This window comes from Loa loa, assembly GCF_000183805.2.
Source record: "Loa loa unplaced genomic scaffold supercont3.208, whole genome shotgun sequence".
In the NCBI taxonomy this organism is placed as follows: Eukaryota; Metazoa; Nematoda; class Chromadorea; order Rhabditida; family Onchocercidae; genus Loa; species Loa loa.
The window spans coordinates 30,636-42,097 of record NW_018108388.1 but is presented as its reverse complement, the minus strand read 5'-3'; the positions used below and the strand labels follow the sequence as shown (position 1 = coordinate 42,097).

The 11,462-nt window shown below is 31.5% G+C and overlaps 1 protein-coding gene across 1 annotated transcript in view; it reads left to right on the top strand.

The window, feature by feature from the left end:
- The window catches only part of LOAG_18152 (hypothetical protein), a gene marked incomplete at its 5' end in the record, with an annotated part of 13,718 nt that extends 3,035 nt beyond the window's left edge, over window positions 1–10,683 (top strand). Inside the window, 26 exons of the mRNA XM_020450818.1 lie at window positions 277–477; window positions 1,115–1,271; window positions 1,683–1,797; window positions 1,926–2,072; window positions 2,353–2,523; window positions 2,676–2,760; window positions 3,139–3,295; window positions 3,424–3,581; window positions 3,774–3,937; window positions 4,091–4,214; window positions 4,420–4,516; window positions 4,621–4,714; window positions 4,905–5,115; window positions 5,213–5,364; window positions 5,572–5,744; window positions 5,922–6,216; window positions 6,732–6,861; window positions 7,012–7,147; window positions 7,348–7,486; window positions 7,860–7,964; window positions 8,265–8,370; window positions 8,534–8,699; window positions 9,011–9,124; window positions 9,537–9,672; window positions 9,946–10,063; window positions 10,440–10,683. Of these exons, the coding sequence (XP_020305454.1) occupies window positions 277–477; window positions 1,115–1,271; window positions 1,683–1,797; window positions 1,926–2,072; window positions 2,353–2,523; window positions 2,676–2,760; window positions 3,139–3,295; window positions 3,424–3,581; window positions 3,774–3,937; window positions 4,091–4,214; window positions 4,420–4,516; window positions 4,621–4,714; window positions 4,905–5,115; window positions 5,213–5,364; window positions 5,572–5,744; window positions 5,922–6,216; window positions 6,732–6,861; window positions 7,012–7,147; window positions 7,348–7,486; window positions 7,860–7,964; window positions 8,265–8,370; window positions 8,534–8,699; window positions 9,011–9,124; window positions 9,537–9,672; window positions 9,946–10,063; window positions 10,440–10,571 (3,783 nt within the window). The remainder of the gene's footprint in view (window positions 1–276; window positions 478–1,114; window positions 1,272–1,682; window positions 1,798–1,925; window positions 2,073–2,352; window positions 2,524–2,675; window positions 2,761–3,138; window positions 3,296–3,423; window positions 3,582–3,773; window positions 3,938–4,090; window positions 4,215–4,419; window positions 4,517–4,620; window positions 4,715–4,904; window positions 5,116–5,212; window positions 5,365–5,571; window positions 5,745–5,921; window positions 6,217–6,731; window positions 6,862–7,011; window positions 7,148–7,347; window positions 7,487–7,859; window positions 7,965–8,264; window positions 8,371–8,533; window positions 8,700–9,010; window positions 9,125–9,536; window positions 9,673–9,945; window positions 10,064–10,439) is intronic.
- Window positions 10,684–11,462: the final 779 nt, after the last annotated feature.

Sequence of the window (11,462 nt, the reverse complement as noted above, 5' to 3'; positions counted from 1 at the left end):
GAGTACTGTCAAGTTTTGTTAAGGAAATATTGGAAAAATAAGGAAGGAAAAAAATCACAGTAACTTCTGGGATATGACGAGTTAACTCTAGCATTTTCAACAAACTTTTTATTGTTTTAGCAATATTTCACTTTAATTTTGGCAATGTCAGCTAGCAGTAATTGTCAAGTTTTGTTAAACAAATGTTGGAAAAATAAAGGAAAGTTTTGCGATATAAGAGGAAAGATATTTATTGTAAAAATAAACATACGAATATAAATAGCGTTAATTTTCCAGGTTTTCTTCAAGGAAATTATATTCTCAATTTTGGAAAGTAGCTCAAGTTCATTTGAACATAAATGGATTGTAATTAATACTCTGGAGAAGATCTGCGAAGATCCACAAAGTATGGTTGATATTTACGTGAATTATGATTGCGATCTTACGGCAACCAATATATTCGAACGTATCATTGATGGTTTGTTCAAAGTTGCACAGGTTTGTGTATGTTAAAATTTTCCACTTTAGAAAGACTGTTTGAGGTAATACCCAATAACTTTCATGACATTTTCACTAGGCTATCAACGATTAAGTGTTTAGTTATTTGCAGCGTTACGGACTTGTTTGTATGGTTGAATTTGTGTATATGTTTTACTTTCTAATTTTTTCTTTTTTTTAAACATATTTCCATATATTTCACTTTTTTTACATTCCAAGCGTTTCTCTGCGTCCTAAATACGTCATTCGTGTATGACAGAAGCTTATTTCTACGATCAGAACGTGTTTGAAAAAGTTCAGATGCGTTTTGAATGTGTACGGACAGTTTGAATTGATAATGAACTATTTTGTGAATAGTCAAATTGCGTTATGAATGATCTAAATATTATTTAAAAGCGATACGGACTGTTTGAATATACTATGAATGTTTGAACGATTTTATATGTATATGTACATGAGAAACTCCGTATTGATTCTCGTATAAGTTTCTTGAAAAAAGCATTTTTGAAATGATGTTGTTTAACCTAGTTTTATTGCTTTGTATTTTGCTTTAAAAAAGAAGAGAAATATATTTTTAAAACAGTATTTTAAAACAGCTTGCTCGAGCGCTTGCGATGATCTTAATCTTTATTTATAGGGAGGATCTATATCTGATTACGGAAGTTCAGCTGCTGTTTTACAAAAACAGCGTGAACGATCTATGAGAATCCTGGGATTGGAATGTTTAGTTGAATGCTTGCAGTGTATGGTTGATTGGTTTGATGATATTAGCTCCAGTCGACATATTCCTGACGGTTTGTCTTCATTTCTGATGAAGAACCTTTAAGAAAAGTATATTCTCAAACAAAATTTTCCAAAACTTTTCCTTTTGAAATCCTGAATATCTAAGACATTTAAAATTTTCAGTTTCAAAATCTTATCACTTAGGTCGGAGTGACTGCGTTAAATCAAATTGTGAATTAACTAATCCAAATTTTTCCATTCCACATAATAGAAACAGTTTTTGGATGTGCCTAGAAATATTTGGAAAATTTTGAAAAATGAAATGTAAGCTGTGGCGCTTAAGGAACTGATACGAATTGCTTGTGAACTTTTCTTAGAGAATTTGTTTAAAACATTTTACTGAAAAGGACTTTAGGCATTTCAGTCGAAAAAGTCTCTAATGAAGATGCATTTTTAGAATATTATTTTCGGATAATTTCCAGATACGGAAAGTATGGATGTATCATCGGCTGAAGCGGCGTTGCCACAAACTTCAACTGTGCATCAGTTTGAGCAACTGAAGCAAAAGAAGGAAACAATGGAGCATGGAATTCATCTGTAGGTATTTTGTTTTCTTTTGCCGTCACATATTAGCATCAGCTGTGCCGCAGAATTTATATTTTAAGATTAAAATTATTAGAATGAATGGAATAAATTTCTAATTCCAAATGTGTTACATATTTCAGATTCGCTCGGAAAACGAGTCAAGGTTTGAAGTTTTTGCAAGAAAGAAATTTAATCGGTACTAAACCGGAAGATATTGCTGCATTCTTCCACAACGAAGATCGATTGGATAAGACCGTTGTTGGTGATTATCTTGGAGATGGTGATGAGTAAGTTATTAACAGTATTTTGCGTAATTTAATCGAAATCTTTATTTCCTCTGTTTATCCTTCCTTTACTTACTGATTTTCCCCCCGGTCTCTTGAAAAGGATAAATAAATGCGACACCCTTTTTTGTTCATTTTAACTTGCTTTCTTAGTTGTCTAAAGGAAATTCGGACCATAAAACTGTCAGGCTTTCACGGATTTTTTAGGAGATTTATGAAGGCTTTGAGAACCAATCAGTATTTTTTTTTTTTTTATTGAAGCTAAAAACTATGAAAATTTCAGTTTCAACAAACGAGTGATGTATGCTTATGTAGATCAAATGAATTTTTCGGATAGAGATTTCGTTACTGCTCTACGGTTGTTCTTAGATGGATTTCGTCTTCCTGGTGAGGCTCAGAAAATTGACCGGTTAATGGAAAAATTCGCATCACGATATTGTGAATGCAATCCAAAGTATGAATTATGATATGTATGAAACGCATTTATTCAGTAATTTATTTAAATTTCGGCTTAAAATCAGTTTTATGTTTCAAAGACCTCATTGAATATAGAGACTCTTCTTTTCATAATTTCTAATGGATTTAAAAGAGAAATTTAATTTAAAGCCTTGGTCTTTTCGCCTCTGCCGATACAGCATATGTTCTCGCATACTCAATCATCATGTTAACAACTGATTTGCACAGCCCTCAGGCAAGATTTTTATTTATTATGTTGAATCTGTCGATATACCAGTGATACTTTGATTTGGTCACACTACGGATCGGAATGTCACAGGCCAAAGATTAGAATTTATTAATTATCAGTTGCTCTGATTTCTATTTCCTTATGCCTTCTTTTGCAGTTGACACTGTTTAAAATATGCATTTTGTTATATTTGTTCAGACAATAGGTCCATCCTGCATCCTGATATTTCTTTGAACTTTAAAGATGAAGTTTTAGAATTAGAAGTACGAATTTGCAAACAAGTTTTGCCAAGTTCGAGCTTATCCATTCTTACATTGACGATTTTCTTTTCAAAATTTTCTTTCTTATTCAATACACAGAAAAAGAAATTTTGGATATTGTTAGGTACGAAATAAGATGACAAAAGAGCAATATATAGCAATGAACAGAGGAATAAATGATCAGTCTGATCTGCCACAGGAATACCTCTCCGACATATACGACGAAATTGCAGGACGTGAGATTAAGATGAAACCAGGACTCAATAAATTACCCAAACAAAGTAATTCATTTATGGTTTAAAGTTTAAGGTGGAATTTTAGAAAAAATAAATTGGAGATATATTACTTAATTTTGTTCAAGTTAAAAATGGAATGAACTTTAAAATTGGAATGCACAATTTTTATGCAGATCCAACTGCGACTTCAGAACGACAGCGTAAATTATTGCAAGATGTTGAATTAGCTGCTATGGCTCAAACAGCTCGAGCACTGATGGAAGCTGCGTCACATTACGAAGCTGCATTTACGTCTGCTTCACACTGCGAACATGTCAGACCAATGTTTAAGGTAATCTGAATCTAAAATTTTTGTAGATCATAACAAGTACACTTTTAAAATTTAATACTCAATTGGAAATATAAGGAAAATTCATAACTGCAAATTTTAGTAATAACAGTTTTTTTTTTCTCTCACTATCACTGCGAGCTTTTCGTTCACGTTTTCAGTGTTGATGAAATCGTCAATCCAGTCTCTTTTTAGATCGCTTGGACTCCTTGTCTAGCAGCTTTCAGTATTGGATTACAGACTTCAGAAGATGAAAGTGTTATATTTTGGTGTTTGCAAGGATTTCGTCTTGGTATCAAAATCGCCTGCATTTTTCGTTTAGTTTTGGAACGAAATGCTTTTATGCAGGCATTAGCAAGGTTCTTTATTCAATGTTTGATTTTTTTTGTTTAACATATTATAGTTTTCTTTATAAACCTCAATTTTATTGGTTTCCTGTATGTTTTTCGCTGCTTCATTTGTTTGAATATTACCTACTACGTATTGCATTGTATTTTATGATGAACTTCCAGATTTACATTATTAACTGCGAAAAATTCTATGGTGGAAATGAAATCGAAAAATATTGAGTCAATTAAATTATTATTAGCTGTTGGCGAAGAAGATGGAAATTGTTTGGATGAATCTTGGATTGATGTTGGTTTTTTTTTTTTTATATTCAACATTTTAAAGTAAATCACAATGTGGAACGTTTTTTGATGCATTCTTCATCCACTATCTTTATTCAGTTGTCAGTTCGAGTGTAAGTGGAGAGGGAAATAAAAAGTTTGTTAGTCATAATCCTTTGTTTTTTTGTCAATTGGTAAGATTATTTTAGAAAATTTTTCAGCACAAATTTCAGGTACTCAAGTGCATTTCTCAGTTAGAGTTAGCCCAAATGATTGGCACTGGTGTTAAAGCTTCCAATAATTCGATTGTTAGCGGTTCTTCCATTCAACGTAATTCAAATCTCATTTTATTAATTACTAACTGCATTATTCACAAGTTTTATTGTTTAAGTAAACATTTTCACTTTAAATAGATCAATTATTGAATTTTATAGATGGGTTGAAAAGTGCAACTCACGTGGATGAACGGATGTTACAAGAATGCTTGGGCGAAACTACCTCGCAGAGTGTTGTTGTTGCCGTCGATAGGTAACTAAAAATGATTCTTTTTTTCCATGCGTTCACTCATCATTCTCCAATATTTTCAAGCATTTAACTGAATGTCTTTTTTATTACTTTGGCTGATGTGGAATTAAAAGCATGTTTCAACAGATTTTTTTTTCCAAATTCTGTTTTCACTCGTAAGACGGGTTCTAAATCACAAATGAACAGCTTTTAGGATATTTCAAGGGTCGTCAAGATTGGATGGTGATGCTGTTGTGCACTTTGTGCGAGCTTTGTGTGAAGTTTCAAAAGAGGAATTATCAGCGAATGGCAATCCACGAATGTTTATGTTGCAAAAGATAGTTGAAATATCATTTTATAATATGAATCGTATCCGTTTGCAGTGGTCCAGAATATGGACTATTCTAGGAGAACATTTCAACAAGGTAAAATTTTTCTTTTTCAAGCCTTTATTAGTGCCAGTTGTTTTCTGTGTTCAATTTTTTCAGTTTTGCTATATATTAAGCTTCCAAAAATTTTTAGGCAGGCTGTAATGCGAATGAAAATATATCACATTTTGCTGTTGATGCACTGCGACAATTATCGATGAAATTTCTGGAACGAGGGGAACTACCAAATTTCCGCTTCCAAAAGGATTTTTTGAGGCCGTTTGAGATTATCATGAACAGAAATAGGTAGAATATTATTCTCTATTTTCACTCGATTGTTTCTTTCTTAACTGCTGAAGTAAATACTCCTTAACTTGGTTAAACTTACTTGATTTACATATTTTAATCTCTTGATCTTCAGTTTTTTAAAATTATGTTTATTTTTATGGAGCTTTTTTGATTATTTAAGTATTTCTGAAACAGGAAAATTGGACAAATGATGGCAAATTTCAGAGCTTTCCAATCCCGTGAATTAGTTGTCGAATGTATTAGTCATATGGTAAACACACATTACAACAAGATAATATCCGGTTGGAAAAACGTATTTTCCGTTTTTACAATGGCAGCTGGACTGAACGATGAAGGAATCGTTGAAAGTGCATTTACGACAACCAATTTTATAATTAGTTAGTTTGAGAATGTTTCTTTTTCTTTACTGTTATGGTATGTCGATGGTTAGAATACCTAGTGACGGAAAAGACAGGAAAAAAAATCGGTAGGTAGGAGAAGAGATTCATCATTGAAATATTGAATTTGTTAAAATATTTGAATTAAATTACATCTGGAAAGTAGTAACTCTTCAGCTACCGTATTTGCTACTGAATTCGGCAATGCATTGGATTCATTTCAAGATGCTATCAAATGTTTATCAGAGTTCGCGTGCAATACGGGTTTTCCGGATATATCCATGGAAGCGATTCGATTGATACGACTTTGTGCAACATACGTTTCAAGCAATCAGCAACAATTCATAGAGCATCAGTGGGAGGATAGTGCAAATTTGCAAGATGCTCAACGGATTTTCTTACGTGGATGGTTTCCAATTATGTTCGAATTATCGTGTATTATCGGAAGATGTAAATTGGATGTCAGAACAAGGTATCTTCTGGCTTACCTTCCTCTTATCAGCTAAATAACTGATAGATTAGCACTAATCGATAATTATGAGTCCTCATCGATGTAGTCAACTGATATATGGTAGTGCTGCTAATGGATGGAATATCCAGATAGCTATGTTTCAAAAAAATTTTGATGCTATTTTCATTAATATGTTACTAGAAAACTGTTAAGATTTGTTTTGGTTTGGATTTAGAATAAATGATTTCTCTAAGTCTAAGTCTAATCGAAAATTGTTTACTGGCATAGCGAAAAAGAATTTATATGCTTCTGTTAACGTCCTTGATTCCTGATAATTATTTCGCTTGAAACTTTTACAACAACTACCTGCATGACAATATAGCTGATCCATTTGATTTAGAAATCGTTTGTGCATGAAAAATATCAAATAGTTATATATTATATTTTATTCAAGAGAAAGTTGCTTTATGTTTTTGTTTAAAAAAATTCGAAGTGAACCATTTTCTCTGTTGAGTTTAGTTATATTACTTTTGTAGAAGTTTGACTGTTATGTTCGAGATTATGAAAACTTTCGGAACAGAATTCAAGAATGAATGGTGGAGGGATTTATTCCAGGTTGCTTTTCGGATTTTCGATGTTATGAAATTGGCTGAAGAACAAAATGAGGTGAGCATAATGCACTTTTGTAGAATTCACTTGATGCAATTTGTTAATTTAGAAAAAGCTTACAAATGAGTTTACAAAAAGCCTTCAGGTGATGTTCATAAATTTCCTTAGTTGCACATCGGAAAATGATTAAGAATATTTTTGTTTCAGAAGCGAGAATGGATGCGAACAACATGCAACCATGCTCTTTATGCTGTTGTTGATGTTTTTACTCAATATTATCCAGTTTTATCAACAATTTTATTAACCAATATTTACGAACAGTTGTACTGGTGTGCCCAGCAAGGTGTTATTGTTACCAGTTTGAAATTACTGAAAACAATACTAGATGTTTCACATATTGATCCATAAAAATTTGTAGAGTATTTATTTTGTCAATTTTTTCACTCTAACATTTAATCAAGGTTTTGCTGACTTAGCTTATTTAGTTGTAATGCACTGTAAATGAAATACATGCATTTTCTTTACACTATATATTTTCTTTAGAAAATGAGCAGTTGGCTCGTTCAGCGATTAATTGCTTAGAAAGCTTGCTTCTTCTCAATGGATCCAAATTTACGGTTCAAATGTGGGATGAAACGATTGTCTTAATCGCTAATATTTTTAATATAACACTTCCTCATTCGTGAGTTTTTTTTTGCTCTTTGTTATTTGATTGTCGACTTACGTTCACCAGTATAGCGTTGGTTAAGAAGCTAATAGCTAATATGTTGTTTTCCTTTATAGATTTGATTCCACACTTTATTTCTGTATAAGTAGGGATAGTGAAAATTGAAAGACTTCCTCTTCTAAGTGGTGGCATTTTATTAATATTTTTATTAGTTGAGAATGAATAGGAGAACCGAATATCACAGTGTTAATATAAAGGAATGTCACGAGTATTTCTTTGACGGATATGAATTTTAATTTTGAACAAAGCTTTTAAAGATTTAAATTTTACGGTCCTGGACGATTGGACGCTAAAAATTTAAAAACCCTGAAGTGAAAATTTTTAACAGGCTACTTACATGGGAACCGGATGTTCTAAATGCGTTTGCCATACCAAATGGTGAGAATTACCAAGCCTGTAATGATGGTACTCACCAATTAGTATTTAATTCAAGGTTACCATCACGTTTTCTGCTGTTCTAAATTATTGTTTTTAGATTAATACAGCTGGAATTAAATTTTTATGGATAAAAGTCGGTTAGCTGAACAGTCTACAGAAATTAGGCTGTATTATATTCAGATTGTCATTCTTCAGAGCATTTAGTTGAAGCATTACCCGTTTTTCTAGTTATAAATTAATAAAATAACTTTCCATATCATGAGACCAAAAAATTACTTGTCTTAAACTATGCTGGAAAAGGCCTACCGTTTTGTAAGTTTCGATTTTTGCTGTAATTGAAAAGCATGTTTTGCAGCAGTAGCGATGCAATGTTTACAACATTACTGGTTCGATGTGTTGTACAATTGGAATTGGTCGATGCCGTAAGTAGTATTATATTCGGCCAGGAGTCCATGAAAAAGGTTAATTTTTTTGGCTGAAGTTCTTTTAAAATTCAGATCGATCTTATATTATCTCACAGTGGTCTCTTAAAATAAGCAATAGGTCGTAGTTGATTTCCAATATTTTTTTGTTGCTTTTAATATTTCTTTATATTAACCACTTTCTCTAGCAACACTTTTCAAGGATGAGGCGAAAACAAATGCAGTTTCATCTACAACGACAAAACGAGAATCAGATAGTAAACTTGCTGGACAAGAACTACCAAATGGAGATTTTAAACACGAAGTTGTTGATAATATGGAAAACGGATTTTTAGAAAACACGAATGAAGGCCTGTACAAATACATTGGTACCACTTCATGAGCATTTTTAAGCAGTACCCTTATTAAGCAACTTTATAAAGATCCAGACTTTTTTAATAGTAAAAGACAGTTGTGATTTTTCATGGCTTTTTGAAATAGTGTTTCATTTCATAATAATATATTTTGATAAAGGTTTTCCTGTTCAAAGGAATCCAATCTAATTTTTAATGGTTTGTATAGATTTTTGAAAATTAATCATTTAGATTTTTCATATATTTTTAACTGAAAACAGTGTTTTTCAAATTGCAAAATTTAAAACTTTTCAGAAGTAAAAACTGGCATTTTTATTGTATTGTAGATGTGGATCATCTCATACGAATAGTTGAATGTCTTCTCGATTCTCATACTCTTGCTCAAAAATTTAATGGCAACAATGCTCAACGTACGTTGCTGTGGAAAGCTGGTTTTAAAGGTTCGTTAAAAGTTCTTTCAAAATATAAAAAAAATTGTCAAATACATTAAAAAAGAATATTAGATACTCTACGTGACTGCCACATACGCCGATCTTGTATGGAAATTTTGATATATTTATAATTTTTCTCCTTACCTTCACTTTTCTGCTTAGTTCTTTCCAGGTAATGATAATAATTAATGTTAATTACTTTCCTCCGATGTTTTCCAAATTCCGTCCCAAAACGTCTGAGAAGTCATAAAAACTGCGGTGTAAAACTAAAAGAGCATATCGAAGTTGATGAAAAATACTGGATAACTTCTCATTTGGGCTGCAAATAGTCCGACACCAAGACTTTCTGCATGGAAAAATCTTCCTAAAATATTTAGATCATGCAAACGATATGGTAGTAAAACATAAAGTATATTTTTAGGTCGAAGTAAACCGAATCTTTTGAGACAAGAAACACGTAGTGTACGAACTGCTCTTAATATATTGTATAGATTATATATTGATGTTAGAAAAACATCAGTGCAACAGAAAATTGCTATCAAAATGAAACTGTTGAGGTTTGCATATAACTCCTTGATTTCATTGCTTGATTTCTAATATATTTATTTTATTCCTTCAGCAATGGCTTATCTGTTATTCGTAACTTTGGATGAAATGAAATTTAGATATATTCAGGCAGATGAAATCTAATATCTCTTGGTTGAAGTTTGTCAAAAAAGGTTACAAGTATTTGAAATGGAATTAAAGGGATGATTTTCATTAAATATAAATCTGTTCCCTCAGTTTGCTAATAATTTCATCACTCTTTTGACCAACAATATCTTTTCAAGGGTCGTAGAGAATGCACTCGATTACTATTCAGAATTAAAATCCGAGCAGCACCGACAAGCTTGGATTCCAGTAATACATTTATTACTAGAAAAAACGGATACATTTTCTTCAACGCAGGTAATAGCGGTAACATGAATAAATAAAAAGGCAGCGAGCTTAGGTGTAAGAGCTTAGGATTCTAGATACCCTTCTCATCTTGTTGTACAATTTGATTGAAATTTTTTAATTCTAAAATGGTCTTATTTTCTTGATTTAATCTCAGCGTTCTTCTCAGTACTACCATGCCGAAACGTTTTCCAGTAACTTGAAGTATGCATCACATGAATAAATTGTTGAATAAAGACATAGAGTGATTTCAAGTTACGAAATTAGTGATCATTTTTTGAGAAGTTAAAATTATTTGAAAATCTTTCTAATAAATCGATGAAATGTTTATATTTCCTTATGAATTTTAAACGTGATTTTAGAAGTATTATTTTCCATTTTATTTTAGCTCATCAATCTTGGTCAAGATTATGCGTTGAATATGTGTCGTTTGGTGGAATGCGAAATGCGTGAGGATCTAAGGATTATTCTGAGTCAAATTATCAGAAAAACGATAAGCATAAATTATGCTACTGTGTAATGTTTTTATCGTTTATAATAATTAGCGAAACTTGTTTAGTTAGTGTTTTTCATTTTCCAATACCATGGGTTGTGACTTTGGCAGTTTTATTACATTGATGGATATGACTTTGTACTGTGATTAGTTTTTTTTTTTTTAGTTGATTTTTTTCGTTATTAATCAAGATTTAGTTCTTTCTCAACGTCACATCCTCAATGATATGGCGAAGTGATAAAGTTAACAGAACATCATTTTGATAAATTTTTTCATACTTTATAAAAATCTTTAATTATTCATATACCAGTTTTAGTTTTTCTCGTTTCCAGTTATCTTTATTTCTTGAAACATATCGACAGCATTTTGACAGGGCAAGTAATAGAGTAGATTTTTATGATCTTGTGATAATTAAGTGATTTTACTGTATTTTTTATTTCTGAATTCACCATTCATTGTCAATTTGCAGTATTTATTCAAAAAGGTACGGTAGTAATTTGTTGTGTTTTGCTTGCTTAATAGGATTAAATTTCGTGCACTTGTGTAAATTTTTAGTAAATCCTAAATAATTTGCTCAATTATTTCAATTTTTCTCGAAACAAAAAGAAAAGGTTGAAAATTTTCGGTCCCGACAAACTTTCTGCTATAGAATTACATTTTATACATTGATATAACTCTGTACTGTGATAATTGTTTGAAGAGTCTCAGAAAGAGACATATATTAGTATACTTTTTTTTGTAAATTGTTGCAAATTTCGAACGATTTTAATGATATCTGGATAAAGTTTTTCCAGAAATGTAATAAAATATGCGATCATAGCATTGATTTAGCTTTGGTATTTAATCTTATGATCACCACGGTAATGATGATCATGAGTTTTCACTTTTGCGGTAAAATAGATCATTATATCAGGGATA